Genomic DNA, 22,729 nt, shown 5'->3' on the forward strand with positions numbered 1-22,729 from the left:
TTAGTGAAGATAATAAATAGCAAATTAATTTTGGTGGCTTGGATGGCTTTTGTGACAATATCAAATAGCTAACTAATACTAATAAATCATGTTGAATTTTGTAATAAAGCTTCCTTTTTGTAATAAAGCCATGCAGTTTATGTTACTATTACACTATATTTAAAAACTGTAATAAGTACTTTAAATGCTGTTTATTAATGTCAAGTAAATGCACAAATTAAGTCATTATATAAAATAGCTGACCATTATAATGTACTAAACTTTAAACACCAGAATTAACACCAAGCAGAACGCTTCACAAAGATACTATAAGAAAGTTATGACGTAGCAAATATATTGTTAACTTGTACTTTCTTAATTGCACGTTAAAAGCGACTACTGAAACTCATAAACTATTCATTGAAATGCTTTTAAATTGTTTACGTTTGAAACTTAAAGGACCGCTTAAATAAATTCACCACGCATTAATATTCATCGATTGTGATCTTAAAATTTGCACCGTTACAAAGTTGAAGGGTTTTGTTTATTGTTTCCGCAGTTCTAATTTTATTTTTGAATAATTGTATGAATAGAATGTATGAATCGGTCAATGTGTAGTTGTAATGTTGCAAAATTGTCACTTTTAACATGACTGTTTACGATGCACGAGTTAGCTTATTGCATTTGAACGAAAGCTGTATATTAATTTCATGGAAGAAGTTATGTGTGTATTGTAAAATTTATTTACATGACAAGAAATAAATATGTTCATGTACCTGCCGTACTACCTACCTAGTCAATTAACTGAAAATTAGTTTTATATTAGGTACGATGTACAATGATTACAAATTTCATCTTTAAAAAAAATATTATAAACCTTATCAAACAAATACAACTCTAGAACGTTGTAACAAACGGTGTTTGCACATCATTTACAAGCACATAAAATAGCACAGATACTTTTCATAAAGTCCGAATTAAATTCGCAAACGTAGCGCGAATACTAAAACTTCTGGGCGGTCTCATTAACAGTACACTTGAATACACAAACTGACCACTGGAGGTAAACATTGTCAATTTATTTCTGCTAATTAACGTCCAACGCATTTAATTATAAATTTGAACAATTTGCCGTTCTTGTTTGGGAATTAGGGACTACGGTTTGCGTAACGATGGATGCATAAAAGTTTTATTTATAATGACGTTTTTACTCGTAGCAGAATAAACGATGATATATTTTGTTTGTAATCCTATCCTATCCTACTAATATTACAAATGCGAAAGTTCGTGAGGATGTGTATGTGTGTGTTTGCTACTCTTTCACGCAAATACTACTGAACCGATTACAATGAAATTAAACACACATATAAATAACTAGGTAACTAACTACGTAACTTGGATTAATACACATTGGTTTTATCCCGGAAATCCAACGGGAACGGGAACTATGCGGGTTTATATAATGTACTTATATTATTTTTGTTTGTAAATTAATTCTTCAGCTTTCGAAGAAATATAAAAATGTTACGTTTCGCGCGTGACTTTTTTTACATATAAAAAGCCAATTATTATTTTTTCGTTTTTCTGACACATTTAAAGACAAGCCAATAATGTTTGTTAAAACTTGTTTATTCATGAAATGGACTGTATCAACAAATGGAAATTTTCTCCATAAAAATAATTAAAATTTCAAGTATGAAAAATAAATATTCTTTTAAATTCCGATAACCCGGGCCACACCGAGTCAGACACTTACTGTCCTATAAGTAAAATAACGTTATTTTAAATCACTCATATTATTATATTCGTTAATTTTCTTTAAAGAACTTAAACAATGGTTTCAATATCAATTATTCAATTAATTTTCACGCGTCTCAATTAAAATCTTTGTATTATTTTATATCAGATTTTCTTTTGTATTCATTTTAACGCTTGCGGGCTAATGCTATATTGTTTTAAAATTAAAACGCTGAAAAACCTTTGATTAACATTCAGAGTTTAAACTTTAAATGCTTATTCTTATTACCTAGTATATTTTTATTTTTTTAACAGTACTAATATTATATTACCAACGATTACAATAATGTTTTACATTTACAAGCATACGTTATAAGACTACTTGAAGTTGGTTTTAATTTTAACATAATGTTATTAATAATATCTATGATATTAATTGTTAGTAATACTTAGTTATAATCACCATAACCTTATCTTTGAGTCTCTATCTTAATCGTTTTTGATACAAGAAAGATCCGTTGAATGTTGAACTGAAGTGTTTTAAACATTTCATAATACCTATTCATTGATGACCATGCGCTGCGAACTTATACAAGAAACACGCATATCAATCGAATGTAAAGCGTTTTAAACATTTTATCAGTTGTATCGATATCGTGCTTCCCACTTCTCTAAAACTACCCAACTAATACAAGAAATACACCTACCAGAATGCTGAGCGATTTAAACATTTCAAAATACACCTGAAGTAAACGTTTCGTTTGCGCTTGCTCCTAGTGGAGTTAATTGTGTGTACCATTACGGCTCTGCGGTTACATTCGAGTAATTACGTCATGGTCCCTACTTTACCCTGCGTATCCACGGGTACCATAGTATAATGAGAGAAGTAGGCCAATTCCCGGCCTTAAGACGAAATACAATCGTGTTTTTGCACCTTTTGGGCTACGCCCCCTGGGTGGAGCATAAGAGCGCGCGGGACGCTTCACGAAAATCCCCTCGCCATGCCACACAACTGAATAGATGACGGAAACATACGGAACTAACGGAGGTTCAATGAACTTTACTTAAATTCTTATATTCGCGCGGTTAAAGCCGAGTAAAGCGATCCGGCAACGTCTTTTCGTTGCCGGACCCATCGGACTAGAAAAACGACCTTTGTTCCTTTGCACGAAGGTCGATTTTTAATTGGTACAAGTCTGGTTACAAAAAGTGAGCTTGCGACTAATTTATTTTATGATGAAATGATTTGTTATTGTTAGAATTGTCGCTACCTATTAATAAGTTATTTGAACATCTTTGTAAACAAAATATTTTATAGTTTTTCGTCATGGGGACTTTACGTACAATATGATAATAAAAATACATAATAGACTTATGCTATTTACGTTTGGTTTTTTTTTACATAATATATATCATATTTATTGAAAAAATCAATAACAAAAAAATATTATTTACAATTTTGATTTTTTTTAATAAATATATCCGACATTTTGATATATTTAATATCAGATATATGATATACTAGCTGTTCCCCGCGGTTTCACCCGCATTGCTCCGTTCCTGTTGGTCTTAGCGTGATGATATATAGCCTATAGCCTTCCTCGATAAATGGGCTATCTAACACCGAAAGAATTTTTCAAATCGGACCAGTAGTTCCCGAGATTAGCGCGTTCAAACAAACAAACAAACTCTTTAGATTTATAATATTAGTATAGATAATAAGATAGAATTTTGACATTTGATATATAATATAACATAACATAACAGATATTTTCCAATGCTGGTTTTGGTACTATTTTATTGTTCCAATGTTTATCTTCTTGATACGACTTTCATTTTTTCTTCTTCACCTTGTTCCGAAAATAAATATGTTTCTTGCTCGTCATTTTGAGCTGTCCTTGTACATTGTGCTGCTGAAACAACCACAATAAGTTATAATAGGAGAGAATGAATGAAACGAAAATTCTGTATAACAAAAAAAGATTTATAGAAAAATTCATTGATAAACCAATTATAATACCACGATTATTATAAAGATACTTTCATCACAAAACTAGAAAAAATTGCGCAGCTGTGTACGTTCCTTTGTCGCTTTATTATCCTAGCCCGTAATAAACTCGATTGTCGGCGTCATACACAGCAAACTTTCTGAGAAAATCGTTCTTTTGTTTGCAAAATTTTACGGTTGACCGCAATTAGTATAACAAGTGCTTTTATAAAAATTAGTAAAATTTCGCAGCTGTGTCCGTTCATTTATCGCTCTATTGTCCGAGCTCGTAAAAAAAGTCGACTGTCGGCATCGTCATACAAATTTTTCAAATATTTTTTTATATAAAATTTACAAGTAATTATGCTTATGCATAATATGCATAAAAACAAATTTTGGTAAGTGGTAACCAGTCAGTGATAACTTACACTAGTCTGAAATATTTTACTATCTTCAATCTTATGACTTATAAATAAATAACATAAGATAAACTTACACAAAAAAGTACTATATGAAACTGTCTGAAGATCCACATCAGTTTCTGGTAATCATGGTTTGTCTTTTATTGCGTCCTGGCTTGCAGGCTGCTCATCGGATTTTTCGTGGTCGCGCTTCGCTGTTAGAAATAAACATACATACACAAATCAGTAGTATATTTATTGGAAGATGAAATCTCAAAAAAAAACTAAAACATTACTTATCTATTCTATACCAATAATAAAATCCATACTTCCATACTAATATTATAAATGCGAAAGTAACTCTGTCTGTCTGTCTGTCTGTTACTCAATCACGCCTAAACTACTGAACCAATTTGCATGAAATTTGGTATGGAGATATTTTGATACCCGAGAAAGGACATAGGCTACCTTTTATTGCGAAATATGTACCACGGGCGAAGCCGGGGCGGACCTCTAGTTATAAATAAAAATAAAGACGGAGTGCATAAAATTATAAAATCTTGATTTGTGCGTTGCTCAATTCAGACTTAGTAAACATATAATACTCCAAAAAATTAAAATAATATTTATTACTAATTATTACAAGTAAAAATAACTTTCAAATTTTGATTTATGCGTTTCTCAAATTAGACTTGTAAATATACCTAGTAATCAATATATTGGAAGTTGAAATCTTTAGACTTGTAGCGGCCGAAAGACATAATAAATATAAATAAGCATGATAAACATCAAACTTACCTATTTGGGTTCAATAACTGTAGTTTTTTTATCTGCTTTCGCAACATTTTCTTCCTAATGTTCTCACCATCAATGTTTTGGCCACCAAAATTCACCATGTTTATGAAAAACTTTAGTATCACTAACACTAAATCACGTATGCGAGTAGACAACGGCACCGCGCGAAAAAGTTGTACAGGACTGCTCTCTAAGACGCGTTAGCGTCGACTAACAGGAGGCGGAACGGCGGAAGCGACCGGCCTACGCGCAATTTTGTGCTCATAATTTATAAATATATTTTTTTTAAATTACTGATGTATTAAATGTAAAATCTAATCCCGCACGTCTCTCAAGAATTGAATGGAAATGGATGTGGATAAAGTTTCATTGATATTACTTTACCATTGTCCAAATGAAATTGATTGACCGTTTAATTTTTAGGAAACTTCACAACGTTTTTCTATCGAGGCAAATTTTTTCAATCGTGTTTCGGTTCCCGCACGTCACTAGACAAACTCTTCAATTAAATAAATCCATAAATAAAAAAAATCAAATTGGTAGTTTTTGAAGAAAAAAATTAATTCTTCGTGAGCTCAAAACGTCTGTTTTGGGTCTCATTTCACCTTAAGGAGCGAACGGTACCTAAACTCGCAAGGCGCAGGGTTGTCACTTGTCACATTGATATTTCAAATAATTGTATAAACAATTACCGACCGCTCAACAATGGCCCACATGAGACCAGGTCCCAAAGTAAGAACCGAGCGGCGTTGTGTGCGTATGTACGTACATGAACGGGGGCGTGGCCAAGCGCTTTGCGTGCATACAAACGGCGCGATGTACCTTTGTTCGAAGACAACTTACTTACCTTTCTTATACTATGTACATACAGTATACACGTACAGGAACGATACCTTTGTTCGATAACTTACTTCTTTCTTTATACTATGCGGCTACCGTAGGCTCGCCATTGTTATCTTGCTTGTTTTAGGAAATTGTACATGTTAAGCGTATAGGGTCACTGTATCACCGTATGAAGGTAACAGAGGATTTAAAGGGATCTTTGGTCTTATAATAGTATTATATCACTATATGTTTTGAGAAACATGCTGCATCAGTAACAGTAATTAATGTGTAGGTGTATAAATCCCGAATTCATTTAACAGCGATAAGGACTCAAAATAAACGAAAAAGGGGCCGATAGATCACAGATGGTATTATGGGTTATTGTGGGTCTGCTTGTAATACCTACTGCGTCGTAGCTTGCGAACTTATAGAGATCTTATAGATTTGTTTGATCGAGATGTTTCTCAACTTTTATGTGGAAATAGAAATATTCGTCTGAGTTATATTTAGAATATCTTCAATTCATTGCTATTTTTACAAATAATTTAAAATTTATAAGAGGTTATTTAAACTGAAAATGTTTCGATTCAATCAATGACCTATTATACTAGTAGACGCGGCATACGCCAACATCATTGCACTAAAAAACAGCGTAAATAATACATACCTACTTACTAACGCATTATCACCAATACAGTTGTTCTCTCTTTCACTCTCACGCACGAGACATAATACATGTCTCACTCATGTACTTCGTAATAACAACTGCCGATTAAAATATAAAAAGAACGTCCAGCCACGACGCTGAATGGTGCGTGACTAAGTGAAACTCGGGCAATTAGCTGAGTTTTTTCTTGCCAAAATAGAGAGCGGGTAACGTATCTAGCTCTTTTATATATCATAGGATTCAATCTCAATAACCTCTCTTAACATTTACTTGACGCGGGCTTTAAAGTTCATTGTAATGAAATTAACCGATAAATGAGAAAGATAAAACATTTTATACATAATAATTTTTTATTGTATAATGAATAATGTGAATGAATGACAAATTAATTGGATACTTTGAATATAGATATTATGTAATAAAATAATTTTGCACGCTGTTAAATAACGGCTAAACATGCTGTAACATTATATTGTAAGTTATAACACCATAAAATACCATGTTTAAATGCAAATAAAGGATTTATTATTATTATTATTTTTTTTTGCGTATTTATATCTCAGCATAAATGCTGGTAGCAGCCACATTTACGGGCGGAAACCAAGTAAATGCAGCATTTGTAATTTATTTATATGTGTCTGTCTGTCTGTCAAGTATTGTCATTTTCTTCTATTTGGAGGAATCTTCTTACTATTCTGCATGTGTTAAGTATGACTGCTTTTTGTAGTTGAATAAATACGGTTTCTTCTAGATGAATTTGTTTTAGACTTTGTTTTAAATGTTTGGGAATAACACCGGTAGTAGAAAGAACTATTGGTACAATGTATACTTTATCTTGTCTCCAAATTCGTACTACTTCTTCTTTTAGATCATTATATTTATTAATTTTTTCAGATATTGTTTTTTGTATATTATGCGTATTTGGAACTGCTATATCGATGAGGTAAGTTGTTTTATTTCTTTTGTCTTGTAAAGTTATATCCGGTCTGTTAAAATGAATTGTCCTATCTGTAAGTATGGCGCGGTCGTAATATAGTTTATAATGATCGTTTTCTAAGACAGTTTCTGGTGTGTATTTGTAGTATGGCGTGTTTGTGTTGTGTATGAGTTTGTGTTTGATTGCAAGTTTTTGATGAATGATATTGCTTACCTGATTATGTCTGTGAGTGTAGTCTGTTTGTGTTAGTGTTGTGCATGCTCCCGTAATGTGCTGTATGGTTTCTGATTGAGTGTTGCATTTGCGGCATTTATCATTTGCTATTGTAGGGTCTTTGATGATATATTTTCGGTAATTTCTTGTGTTGATTATCTGGTCCTGAATTGCTATCATGAATCCTTCGGTTTCCGGGAAAAGATTACCTATTTTAAGCCATTTATTTGATGCTATTGTATCTATGTGTGGTTGTGTCAGGTCATGAGGGTGTCGCCCATGTAAGACTTTTTTTCGCCAATCTTCGATTTTTCGTTTAGTAGGATCTGCATCTATATTTGGTATATCTGTGTTTTCAATTAAGTTAAGTGGTGTGTATTTATGATCGTGTTGGAGAATGGTCTGGTGTATGCTACTGGTGCGGGATTTAGATTGGAAAAATATTTTTAGTTTGGATATTTGTTTCTTCCAGAGATGTCGAATATCTATTAAGCCCCTGCCTCCATGTTCTCTTTTGATAGTAAGCCTTTCTATTGCAGATTTAGGATGTAAGTTGTTATATTTTGTGAGTATCGTTCGCGTATTACGTTCTATTGTTTCTATATTAGTTTTACTCCACTTAATTATTCCAAATGAATAAGTCAATATCGGTATTGCGTACGTGTTAATGGATTTTATTAAAGCCTTGCCTGAAAGTTGTGTTTTACAAAGTAAACTTAATCTCTTTTTATATTCTGTAATTAAAGTCTTTTTAATAGTTGAGTGGTCTAGTCCTTTTAATTGCTTATATCCTAAATATTTATAGAGGTCAGTGGGTTCAATTGCTGCTATTGTTTCTCCGTTTTCAATTTCATAGTCTCCAGGGCGGACTTTACCTTTTATTATATGTAATGTCTTACACTTATCTAAACCGAATTCCATTTTAATATCTTTACTAAATCGAGCCGTAATATCTACAAGCTTTTTCATATCTCTGTCGGATTTTGCATAAAGTTTAATGTCGTCCATGTATATAAGATGCGATATAACAGTTTCTTCTACGTTTCGTTTGAAGTAATAACCAGCTTTAGAATTTTGTAGTAGATGTGATAACGGACTTAAAGCTAGGCCGAACCACATGGGACTCAAGGAATCACCTTGGTATATACCTTTTCTAATAAATATTTCTCTAGTGGAAATATTAACGTGATGTGTGCTGAGATGAAGTGTGGTCTTCCATTGTGTCATTATGTTCTGTAAGAAATCTACCAGTTTTGAGTTTACTTTATATATTTTTAGTATTTGTATTAACCAGGTGTGCGGAATACTGTCAAAAGCTTTTTTATAATCGATATATGTACAGTGTAAGTTTCTATTTTTTGTGGTTGCATGTTTATGAATTGTAGAATCTATAATAAGCTGTTCCTTACATCCCATGTGACCCCGCCTACAGCCCTTTTGCTCTTCTGCTATAATGTTGTAGCGTTCGATATGCGAATTAATTTTTACTGTAATAGCTGATGTCAATATTTTATAAATTGTTGGCAAGCAGGTGATAGGTCTGTACTGAGAAGGTAACGGGGAATAGTCTGTTTTCGGGAGCATATATGTTATTCCAGTTGTAATAAATTCGGGTATATTCTGATGTCCTTTTATAATATCACTTAAATTTTTAGCTAATGATTTGTGCAAGACGATAAGTTTTTTATACCAGTAATTATGAATTCTATCTACACCGGGTGACTTCCAATTGTGTAATCTAGCTGTTATGTTTCTAATATCGGATTCAGTAATTTCGACAAACTCCATATCTTCTATTGAACTCCATTTTTCTGTTTCTTCACTTATCCAATCAGCTTTGTCATTATGTTCCACTTGCTGCTCCCAAATACCCGCCCAAAAATCTTCTAACTGTTGTACTGTGGGTATATTTTGATTATCTTCTCTGTGTATACCTGTTTTCGGCTTCTGCAAGTTTCTATAAAATTGTTTTTCATTTGTTGCAAACATCTTATTGTCATTCTTTCTCTGTTGTGCTTTTTTATATCTTTTTAATCTATGAACTTTAAGTGCTAGCTTTTGTTTAAGAGTATCTAAGAATTCTTCTGGTTTTTTATTATTGTTTTCATGTCTGGTATGTGTGAGTCTTGTTTTAAATATAGCTTCTACTTTTTTAACTAATTTTTTAGACCTATTATTATTTATATATTGTGTAAGGCGGCCACAATCTGCTCTTAACTTTTCAATATCCTTTTCTAGTCTTATTTCCCAGGGAGGTTTCCTATAATTTTTTGATTTGGGGTCCTGGCGGTTATTGATAATTTTATAGTTTAGTTTCTCTGATATTACTAGAGCTGTGCAATATATAATTGTATGGATATCTTTTAGTTGTAACTCATCATTAATAAACTGTCCCAGTATCTGGCTGTTAAATATTTTTACAAGTTGATCAAGTTGAGGACTATATCTTAGTTTAGGCAGTTTTGGTCTTACTGTTGGGTCTATTTCAGAATATTGCGTTTGTACTTCTCTAAATTTGTCGTATAAATCTTGAACGAGTTCATTTTCTGTCATATTATTGTTATCTGTTCGAATTACGGTGTCGTTTTCTAATGTAAGTGTTGTGCTTTCTGTTTGTGTAAATATATGTGAAGATTGTGTGGGTGATTGAGATAGCGAGTAACTAGATAATATCATATTGTCCGTCGGGGTATATATTGGTGCGATCAGTTCATTAGTTTCTGTGTTTTGAATTTCTGTTTGTAGTTTCTCTTGTACTTCTTCTTTTAATCGGTTCAGCGTCTCTTGGTCCAGTAGTTTATTTCTTACTATAGTTCTCCTTTGATCAGAAATTCTCTGCTCTGACACGTTTATTTCTGGGTATTCTTGTGTGAAAAGTTCATGAAGTTGTTTCCTATATATAGTAAAATCTGTTTCTAATTTAGTTATATAGTAGTAAGTGCGCATGATAAATATGTTTACATCTTTGCTCCATCGCATGCGCACTCTTGGTTTTCCAGCTTTGGTGGACGCAGGTAAGAAGGCGTTAGCCTCCCGCGCAACATCCAAAGTCGGTGTGGGGGAACAAGGATTTAAACTAGTAGTAGATGGTGACGACGATGCGGAAGGTGTGTATGATATTGTGCTTGGGCTATATGGTTCTTCTGGGGTATTCGCTCTGTCAGTCGGTGCGTCATTTTCGTCGTAGTGTTCGGCTGTAGTATTTTTATCGGTAGAAGCCCGCCTGCTCAGCTCCTCACCGCTGACGGTTCGCATGCTGAAACACCCAGCGTCAGCTCCAGGTGTGCCCCGGCGATCGCCCCCGGGCAGCGACCCTATACGTTTTCTTTTAGATAATCTAGTCTCCATATTAAATTCAAAAATCTCAAATGTTAAATGGGTAGTTGGGACCGTTGGTTGAGAAGGGTAATGCCGAGATGTTGTGGCTATTTTGGGTCTCACCTGCTTTTTTTTTTTCACAGGGTATAGTCAAGTTGGTAGTGACTATCAATTAAATGATCATGCCTTCTCGTAAGCCCCCCCACCACGACAAGGTGGTCCCGTGGGGGGGTTATTATTATGTCTCTCTCCATAATACACGGGTATCGCCGTAAGGATGATACCCGGTCCTTTGGAAGGCTTACGTGGGGACACAGGTCCAACACGCAGAGGCCCTTTAGAGAATTTAATGTGTTGTGGGACACCAGCCGCAGCCTGCCCATGGCTGCACTATAGAGATACAGCCCTGGGCAGTCCGCGGCCAATGTAGGACTATTGCAGAAAAATGGAAATGAATAAAACTGGGTTATGGAAGAGGGTGTTAGATGGACTGGTATATTGGGTTTATGGGGGCTATGGACGTCTGCCTTTTCAATATTAAAAATTGAAAATTATGGCAGACGGTGACTCGCCAGTTCGGTCGATGGGCTCCCAAAAAGGTTACCGATAATGGCAACAAGGGGGCAACATCAGCTGAACGGCTGGGGGTGTAGAGAGGTGCGGCACCGGTTTCACCATCGCGGGCCCGCGGGCCCGGAGCGGGTTTCCCCGCTATTACGCCATTAGACACTTCCACCCCCGAGCATATAGCTCTAGCGGCTCCACTCTGGACGGCCAACAAAGGCAAGCCAGAGGTGGGGGATCCTGAACCTCGTCATTGTTCACTCCGAACTGCCACCGGGACAGCCCAGAGGTGAGGACAGGGACCTCCCCCGGGAGCGCTCGGTTCCCGCGGGGTCGCTACTCCCCAACACCTCGCCACAAGGTGCCCTGCGGGGTGACTGACTGCACGGTTGGGATATCTATTGTAGATATGCCAACCGGGGGCGATGGGGTCGTCACATCCCTACGCCTTTATTATTATTATTATTAATAATATTATTATGCCTCATATCTTAGTAATCTTCAAGATCACAGATATTCAAATCCATACTTATATTATAAATGCGAAAGTAACTCTGTCTGTCTGTCTGTTACTCAATCACGCCTAAACTACCGAACCAATTTGCATGAAATTTGGTATGGAGATATTTTGATACCCGAGAAAGGACATAGGCTACCTTCTATTGCGAAATATGTACCACGGGCGAAGCCGGGGCGGCCCTCTAGTATGTAATAAACACGTATCTATAATGCCCTGGCACTGCTAGAAAATTGTATTATACCTTTACTCGCAAATGTTGAAAGGAATTTTTAATATACATCAGACATGTCACCTTAGATTGGATAAAATTTTACTGAAGTTCGCAATGTAAATAATTCGCGCTTTGATATTAATATTGAACTCAAAAAAATTTAATTAAAGATCATTCTGTAGGCGATGACATTAAATTTTATTTATTAAGTAACGAAATGAAAATGTCAATGCAATGCAAGCAATTTTAATCCATACTAATATTATAAATGCGAAAGTAACTCTGTCCGTCTGCTGTAACTCAATGACGCCTAAACTACTGAACCAATTTTCATGAAATTTGGTATGGAGATATTTTGATACCCGAGAAAGGACATAGGCTACTTTTTATCCCGGAAAAATGACGCAATCCCGGAAATCCTACGGAAACGGGAACTATGCGGGTTTTTTTTTGACTGCGCGGGCGAAGCCGCGGGCGGAAACCTAGTAAGAAATATGTTTTACGAAGTGTGTGAATATTACATTGCATCATGTTGACGCTTCCTAATAATTATCATTAGATATTGTTTTTTTAACTGGTAGGTTATTGAGATTAAATGATGTAGAGACCAGTAATCTTGTTTATTGAAATTCGTTTATTCGTATCAAAACCCATTCATCATCTTTATTTTCAATAGATATTTTAACGTTTTAAACAAATAAACAGCACAACAAAGAAGAAACGAGATAACGCGTAATAATTTCATTGCGGCTCCAATTACATTAGCATTTGACTTTACAAGCGAACAACGGAACGTTAATTGTTGAGAGAATTTTCTAGAAGGCTTCAATTCGTATCACGTCCCTCAATAAACTACTGGAAGCATTTAGTGCGACGCGGGCGGCCTCCAAACGGCAAGCTTCGAAATGTAAGATGCCACCACTTAGATTTATTTCCGAGTAATTGTACCCACCAACAAATGCTCCTTTGCGTCGTCTGCTTTTTGCTTTGTATATGGAGCAGCGTTTTACTTTTCCAGTGCAATTTCTCTTAGTATTGCACTAGAGGAACGCAATGTACACTCGCAGTGGTATTTTATTTACTTTATTACTCGGCATAAAGATTATATTAAACATTGTACATGTTTACTCATTTATTTGAGAGTCGCTTTATATAGACATGGTTTCAGAATGTGTGGAATGAATATTAATAATTACATATTTGCTAATTCATTTGGCGATGGAAATTTACTGTGAAATTTTGTTTGATCGTTTTCATTATGGAAAAATTGATATGATATTACATTCTTGAAACCAGGGAGATTGAACAGCGAATCATATAAGATATTTTAATAATTAATAGTAACTGCTAGTCAATTTCAAAAATAATGTTCGCGATCATTTTTTCTTTACTTAAATTTAATCATATATATCATCAGGTAAACACTACATACAATAAATATATATTACCTATACATAAAATAATAATGTAAATTCCATAACTTCACCCAAAAGTTTTAACAATGCAAGTCAACATTATAAATTCCTGAGGCACATGCTTTCTCAGTATATTATGTAAGTACTGAGAAATTAATGTTTTCTACATGCTTTTCAAAAATAAGTATCTCAATTCGATTATATTTTATTCGAACTATAAGCCCATGTCGCCAAAATGTACCATTGAAATGTAAAATGAAATACAATCAAGTAATATTTGTGTAAATTGTTTGTGAATAGCTGTTACTGTCACTGACTACAATCCTAAGCTTATGCTAACAGGCTGCGTCTGCTGATACGTCAGTGTGATGCGACATAACGCGTCAGTATGTCATGGCTATTTGATTTATGTTTTGTGTCATCGTACTGTGATAATACGCTTTTGTATTGAGCTGGGACTATGGAACATTCTAATAGATTCTTATTAGGTATTGACGATCCTAACAATTACTAATCGACTGCATATATCTATGTGAAGTAGGTAGTTGCCTAATGTACGTTAGCATAATTTCTATTGATTTTCAAGAATAATCAAGCTGAGATCAAAGGCCTTTGACTAGACTACATGAAAGATTTGAAAGGCTTTTAAATTGTCATTGTCACAGTTTGTAATAATTGATTTTACCTAAAACCAAAATCCTACTTCCTATCCTATCCTACTAAGTACTAGTCCTACTGATATTATAAATGTGATGTGAGGATGGATGGGTGTGTGTATGTTTGTTACTCTGTCACGCAAATACTACTGAACCGATTACAATTAAATTAAGCACACATATAGAGGGTAACTTGGATTAACACATAGGATAAGTTTTAACCCGGAAATACCACGGGAAAAGGGATCTATGCGGGTTTTTCTTTGAAAACGCGGGCGAAGCCGCGGGCAGAAAGCTAGTACTTGTATTATATACCTGTTCTATTAACTATTCCGTGGTATGGCGCAGTAATCAGTTTTAAATATGAAAATAATTTAGGGTGAAATCGACACAGCAGAAACATAACTCTGTTATTAAGCTAAGCCCGCCTTGTCGAGCAGTTTAATAGTTTTCAGTGTTTAATTTATCCACATGAAATTAAAGCTCACATATGAAGGAAAATCTTGCGAAGATATGAAAATTATGAAACTAGTACTACATTACAGCAACATTTAAATTAATTTTAATATGAAAATCTAATTAAATTTTGTAGGTCACTGCATAAAATTCTACTCAGCGTAATGTGTGGTTCTTTTGCTGTATCAAGTAGTAATTCGCTCTCAATCTATTTAAAACTTGTGCTTATGGAGATTGAGGTTCATGAATAAAAACTGTTTGATATGGTCCGACAAGGGTGTTTTAAGGAAATTGTCAAACGTCACTTTGAATCGAAAGCTATATAGAATGTTCGTGTCACGTTGAGAGAGAAATACCGTAGAAAAATGACGGAATGACCGAAAATAGTATACAAATAATAAAATTTAATATGAGGAAAATATTTAGGGTTGTTTAAAATACATACGTACTGGAATCATAATTACAAACACGCGCAATCAAATGTAGGAGACGACGCATAAATACAAATAGGTTATTATTTTCCTTCGTCGTTATTTTTTCCATTCTAAAGTGACATACAAAATCTTCGAATTACGAATCACCGTTATTCGGATCATATCATTTTACAGAAGACGGATTTTACTACACAAAGATTGCATCACTCCTTGTATCGTAAAACAATTTCCCATATTAGTCTTGGTAATAAAAAGAAACACGCTTCACGGTTCAATAATTCTTCATAAAATCGCTAATAAAATAGGACATAAAGTGTTCTCATTTTTTGCCCGTAAAATAAACTGACAAAAACTGCTGTCGCGTTGTTCTGTAAAAGCTTTGTATTTATTGTCCAGATATATTTGTGTCATTGATGTTGTCGTTCCCCTTTAGGCTCTAGTTGTTTTCAAATATAAACATGAATAACCGTTTTTTCATTTATTCAACGAGAAAAGAACACGGACTTTTGATAATCATAGCTATACTGTAATACATTTTCAATCATCTTCGTTATATTTTGACCCTTACTATTTCTTTATTTTAATATATTTTATAGTATAGATTTTAACTAAAATACATGACTATCGATTAAAAGATATTCAAATTCGCAAACACGCAAGATTTAATCGTACACTTTATATTTGACTCTCAGTTGAGTTGATATTTTACGGGAATTCGTCATTTAAGTTTAAAAACTCTACGAAAAAATCCCTAAAAATAAACCTGAAGGAGAATTAGAATGTTAAGCAGAATCTACGTTATTTATGAACATCTGAGATATTAAAATTATAATCGTATACATTGCGTAGGCTGTAAATAGCTAGCAAAGCTAGCTAGCTAATGATGTGGGAACGGTTTCATAAGTTCTAGAATCTAGAGGATTATAACGACATAGTCATAGTATTTTATTGTATTTAATTGTGTATATTGTACCTTGAGAAATAAACGACTAAGAGCAGTTTTATCTCGCGGAAACCACGCGAAAAGCATGTATTTCTATTGCTAATTTGTTATTTTTATATGTAAACTACAACACTGCCAAATAATATCTTCTAAATATGTCAATTAGTTTATGAGACAAATAATAGCAAACATTTGTCTATCTATCCATCCGCACTTGGCCATCGTTATTTATGTGGTTATTTATTATGGCCTGTACCTCCCCGTGTCCCAGCAGTGGGAACGTATATGGGCTGCTGATAATGACGACTCATCCTCACAAATTGCTATGTATATTATTAGGAGTATAAGGTAATTGAGATCTGTTTTTTTTTATTGGTAATAGGGAAGCGCTTGACCACAATCTCGCCTGATGTTAAGCTGAGTTGTGGTCTAAGATGGAACGCGCTTCCCTAGAAGGTACCTGTTCACTCTACGCTTGAAGACCCCATATTGTACTCGTCGGGGAACACAGACTCAGGAAGCATGTTCCAGTCCCTCGCGGTTCGGATAAAGAATGTGGAACCGAACCGCTTAGTCCGGGTACATGGAACGTCCACTATATGGCGATGCCTAGAATCTGTGCGCCTCGACCATCGATGGAAGAACGGGGATGGTGGAACGAGATCGTGCAGTTCCGCAGCGCACTCTCCAAAGTGTATCCGATAGAAGACCGATAAGCTGGCCACTCTGCGGCGGTGACCGAGGCTCTGGAGCTTTTTTTTTATCTGATTTATTCATTAAATGCTGACGTTTCGATAACTGTACAGCAACATGTATAATATCTTTGTAATACAAATGAAAACGCGAAACTAATTCTTGCAGTGCCTAAAACAGTACAAATTAGCGGTTAGCCGCTCCCTAGCCTAGATGGGATTGCTGAACTGACTCATCGACCTAGTTATAGAGCTTAATTGTTAGAAATTGGTATGCAATTGATTCGACTGTATGATTTCATGGGTTGAGGAATTAAAAGCTTATAAGGTGGAGGAGAACATCGTAAGGTAACTGACATGTTGAATAATCAAAAGTTCGACGACATGTGACATCCAATCAGTGCTTGGCCAGCGTCGTGGATTATTGTCTGTCAATTGTCATAGGAGGCCCGTGTCCTAGCAGTGGGAATGTATATGGGCTGATGAATGATGAATTAATAAGGTGGATTGAAATGAATCATGAAGGTCGAATGGTAAAAAAGCTGAAGATAGTAATGAAAATTTTTTTTCAGGTACATTGTGTGACAGAGAATAATATAATATATAAGAACTTGGAGTCCTTAGAATAATTAATGATCAACGTGATTATTATAACTTACTCGACCCAAAATATGAGCTTATATTCAATGTAGTTAAATTAACACTTTGTGGTGAGTTTTGTAACTAAAACGTACTTCATAATATTATAAAATATTTTATTAAAATTATTTCACTTGATATTCTGCTATTCACCGCTATTGTATAAATAAACATCGATCTTAGTTAGGTCGTATATATGTCCCGACAGGCTATATTCGAACTGTAACAGTCTGATTCCACGCGGTCGACAGCACAGCTAAAATATATTTTATGCAGTGAAATCACAATACAATACTATTTTGGAAATACAAACACTCCGGTTACCGGTCTATATTTTAACCATATTGCACTGCGACCTCGACTTCAATACTTTTAACTGTATAAAAGATTTTTCCCGTCGCATGAAAATAAGGATTCTTATTTATTCCTCCTGCCCTTTCAAGACGTATAAAAATAGTGGTTTATTCCTCAGAGAGTTCAAGTCGTTAGATATAGCTCGAGTTTCATGTAAATTTTCGTCTTTTCTATCTGTATCAGTGCAATAAGGCTGTTTCACATGAGGTAATGGGTAACATGAAGCCACTGAAGTGTGTTTATGTATGAACATAGTACATAGAGTCGTATAGTAGCGTTATGTTTTCTTCGTTAAACAGATGCTTCTTTTACATTAGTGATGTATTTATGAAGATGAAAAGTACGTTATTTATAAGTAAATAATATAATTTTTGCGGCTTTTTTATATCAACTTTTAAATATTTGTTTGGTCAATGATCGATCTTTTAGGAATTAACAAAGAAAAATAAATGTGTGTTTTATTTTACCTTTACACTTTATTTGTACTGCTGACTGAAATACAACGTATAAAATAACTAATGTAATAGTGTGTATTTCATAGCTGCAATGATAATAAGCAAAAGTTCCACCAGTTTAAAATACTGAAACTACATTCCGTAATGCGATGCACAATGCGAAGTGCGCCTATCAGACAGAGGAAGTCGTAAAAACAAAATTCGCCAACTTTATTAAAAGCAGAGAATTCCGAAAGTATAAAGCACGGACGGAAACTGTCCGGAACTTATTGAAGCAATCAGATTGTGCGAAATCCGTTAAACATTAGCAAAATTCTTGTCGAAATCCAATCGCATTAAGGAACCATTTAAACTTTGTGCCGCGGCAGAATTCTCTAATTTCTCTTCCGCTGAAAAAATAGGCTTACAATCGGCTTTAAATCGTAACCCGAGCTAAATAATTCGAGTTCCTTTTTGTTCGTTCTGTTCAATTGAATGTATGCGGCTTGTGGATTTAGGGCTATTTTACGTGAATGCTGTCGTTTCTAGATTTTATTGCTATTTAATTTTGATGCAAGAATAATTTTAGTAATTCAATTAATTAATATTAACATACAAATACATACAACAGCACACCTTCACTCCTATCCTAAAAATTTGATGTCCATTCTGTAGCATAGAATAGAAATAAACCTTCTAACCTAACCTTGACCAGTATGCGTCTGTTTATGCTGTATTTTTATATAATTGTTATGAAAGCTTATCGACGACATATTATCATTGAGATGAGACGCAAGCCATATAGACATAACATTGATTTATTGTAAAGTAAATATAATTACAAGTATAACAACTCCTACGCAATGCCGCGACACCCAAATTAGCGTGATTAGTTACAAATTAATAAAATTAACTATTAATTTTGAACAAACCAAAAACATTGTTTTTAATTGAAATTGGATAACAGTTTAATTAAATTATAATTGTTCGAGTTAATGAACTTGGCCGAGAATTCGGTTCCAACCGGGAAAATGATTATTTTTAATTCCCCAAAGCGAATTGTCTTGGCGTATTCCCGTCACGTTCCCTTTCATAAATTCTCTGCTTACCTAGCATTTTGGTGCGTCAACAAAAATGACTTGAATGGCAAATATCCGACATAATTTTTTGAGATAAATTCATTGTTTTATTCAAATGCTGTAAACGGTTTATGCTTGACAAGGGAGTTTTAAAGTAAACATCCTTTGAATACGATAAACGTTTTGTTGTGAACCTTTGATCAAAAATTCTTGGCCGTTCCTTTTTCATGTTGAGTGTATTGTTTGAAAAAAAAAAACTTTAATACTTTGATGAACATTAAATTCAACCAAACAATGTATCAACGAGAAAAGTAAAACAGTAAAGGAAATAAGTAGAGCGTTGTGGGATCCACGGTACGACGAAACATAATGCATATGCACTTAGGAACTGAAATAAACTAACTATAGAAAATATTTCATTCTGTAACTATACGTTATCACAGAATAGTTGATAGTACAGACGTTATTGAGTTAGAAAATAATCACTTACATATTTAAAGATACATTAATTTCAATCGGTATTATATTTGTGTGATGAACTCAATTATTTGTTCTTGGGTCTGTGTGTTATTATCTATATATGTATTTATTAAATATTATATTTATCGTCGCCTAGTACCCACAACACAAGCCTTAATTGAGCTTACTGTGGGAGTTGGGACTAGGTCGATTTGTGTTAATGTCCTATAATATTTATTTATTTATTATTTATTTATAAATTCCTTTAGCTATAAACTCAAGCTGTCAATTCACTTACTATTAAATATAGGCCAGTCTGTATTTAAAAGCAACTCTTCTTTTCAATTCCCTTTTGGAATGTCTTTCGCTGATGTCTGAAAGCTAATTTGCTCACTGCTCAATGTGCCGTAACGATTGTTTTCCAATTCGTCGCGATAAACTGTATTAAAAATGTCATTTGAAACATTCGAACCAGGCGTGAATAAACTGACTCTAGTGATGCACAACTGAGCAAATTTTTCGATCCGTAACTTGGAATTTTAATGGAATGAACAAAAACTTTTGTTTTTCGCATAGCTTCATGAATATTACGGCCGGCGAATAAAATGAGCGGCGTTTTAGTTTTAACCTACATTGGGGTAGGAAAATTAGATATTTTTAGATGAATCAACTTTATAGGTACGAGAGTCCAGTTACGATGTTTTTACGAAATGATACTTCTAAGCCAAATGCCAAATGCAAGATGATATTATAAGCAATTAATTTATTCACTAATTTGCTCTCTATTTTCTTTGCGTAATGAATATTAAATCCTTAAATGTATATACTGATACTTAATTGAACACGTGTCATAGAACGTTATAGTAAAAAGTCAATTTATCGCCGATAATAAAGAAAGATTTAAGCCACAGATCGTGCCTCAGGAGAATAAACGGCTTACAGAGTCCGTCTAATCGGCTGAAGCCAGTATTAATTAACAACACGTACTTAAGGCTATTCAATAATGATAAAATCTTTAATTTCGTTTCCCAGCAATATCCCCCATTTGCGCTTAACCCTATTTCAGTGTTCAATACAAAATTACCTTCAACGTACTTAAGGGTCAATACCGCTCTTACAAAAGAGTGTGATAAAAAGGTGACGTGGTTAAGATTTTTTCTTTAAACCTTTCGTTGCTGTCACATTTTCAGACTCGAAGTGAATAAAATAACACGTTATCGGAACGAAATTAGTTTACTTTACTGCTACTTCCAATTTCCAAGCGAAGCAAAGGTCTTAATAAACTCCGAGTATTTCTAGCTTATTTTTCTGATAGGCAACGCTCGACGTTGTTATTTCTATGCATCGTACTTGAAAAATAAAATAATATCTAACAATATTTCTCAGAAGTATTGTTTATCCAAGCACGCTTTTATATCGTAGAGTTTATTTGCCGTAAGCACCACTTGGAAAATAAATTATTTTCAGCGAAATCCGAGACAGATTTAAAGAATTTTTTATTTTATTTTGTACGAATAAAGGTTTGATTGGGAAATAAAGGAAATGGACCAAAGCTAACATAAAAGTTCATTGTTAAGAAAATATAACTAAGGGGCGATGTTTCAATACGTGCATGACTTATTAAATTTTACAAGCGCCATTTTTATATTTTTATATAAAATGGAAGGGTAAGTTTAAAGTTTAAACTAAGGTTTGAAAAGCTCATAAAACACTGGATATTTAGAATTATAAGTATATTCCCTGTATAGTTATAATATAAAATACCTTTTTTATATAGCAGTATAATGCCCGGGGTATGATTAGTTTCACCACAGACTCAATATCCTCTATTCCAACCTTTCATAAAAGTTTGTTACAAAGATAAGCCTTCCTACTCGTGTTATTAAAAAAGATGCAATCTGTAATTACATGCGATTATCCGTGCTTGTTAACTATTATATTATGTCGTAAATATTTCATTTTAAACGTTAATGTACGTATATTGTATTGAGCATTTAAAATTACACAAGAAAAATACAGATATTAAAGCTAAGAATAAGGAGACTATTTACCTAACTAGATTTCCGCACGCAGCTTCGCCCGCGTTTGAAAAATAAACCGCATATTTCCCGTTGCTGTGGTATTTCCGGGATAAAAAGTAGATTAATAAATATAATGATATATCTTATTCTGGGTCTTCATCTACCTATATACCAAATTTCATTTTAATCGGTTCAGTAGTATTTGCGTAAAATATTAACAAACATCCATCCATCCTCACAAACTTTCGTATTTATAATAAATTAATGAATGAATGAAAAATTCTTTATTGCACACAAAAATACAAACAAAAAAGAATCATACAAGTTATAATATGTACAGAGGGCGGTCTTATCGCTGTAAGCGATTTCTGCCAGACAACCCGAAAAACCAAAAGGATTACATATTTTATGGTGGTGGTGCAATACATTTTGGATACATAGTATGCTTTAAAATTGAATAAAATTAATAATAAATAAATATGTCATAAATAATACATATATAAATAAATAGATACATATTAAGTAATAACTAATATCAAATATATATAAATTAGTAGGATAAATTCAGACGCTATAACTTATTGAATTTTACTTAGCGATTTCGGTATATAAAATATATAGTAAAATTCAGATTAAAACGTTTCAAGAATCCACACGATTAAGTTTGATCCACATTTGATGAAAATTGAACGTTGACCCTATATTTATTAGAAAGATTATCCCCCAACAAAAGATATTGGAAGCGACTTAAAAACGGATAGACAATTAACTGCTACGTAGGGTATAAGAATCTACAGCTTTGAAAGACTGCCGATTCTGCAGTTGCAATCCAACCAACCACTCGCGAGACGAGGACACTTGAAAATTCTGTCACAGAAGATGAAAACTTGCCTTGAGTTTTGAAGATTCTTGCTCCGATTCGAGCCTTATTATGAGGAACTGATACACTTAATTATCTCTTTATTTGACGAATACTTTGAGGTCTTAGGTTAC

At 34.0% G+C, this 22,729-nt stretch overlaps 1 protein-coding gene and 1 long non-coding RNA gene across 2 annotated transcripts; both read right to left on the reverse strand.

Moving 5' to 3' along the window:
• Nucleotides 1-3,495: 3,495 nt before the first annotated feature.
• On the reverse strand, nt 3,496-5,504 carry LOC123694669. Its single transcript, XR_006751828.1, has 3 exons — nt 4,903-5,504; nt 4,200-4,319; nt 3,496-3,626 (listed from the first exon to the last, which is right to left on the reverse strand). It is a non-coding gene; the product is annotated as an uncharacterized LOC123694669 (long non-coding RNA).
• Nucleotides 5,505-6,841: 1,337 nt separating this feature from the next.
• Nucleotides 6,842-11,050, reverse strand: LOC123694543. The gene is made up of 2 exons (XM_045640007.1): nt 7,542-11,050; nt 6,842-6,850 (listed from the first exon to the last, which is right to left on the reverse strand). The coding sequence occupies exons 1-2, from the start codon at nt 10,887-10,889 to the stop codon at nt 6,842-6,844; spliced, it is 3,357 nt and encodes a 1,118-aa protein (XP_045495963.1). The 5' UTR covers nt 10,890-11,050.
• Nucleotides 11,051-22,729: the final 11,679 nt, after the last annotated feature.

This window comes from Colias croceus, chromosome 9 (genome assembly GCF_905220415.1).
Source record: "Colias croceus chromosome 9, ilColCroc2.1".
NCBI lineage: Eukaryota > Metazoa > Arthropoda > Insecta > Lepidoptera > Pieridae > Colias > Colias croceus.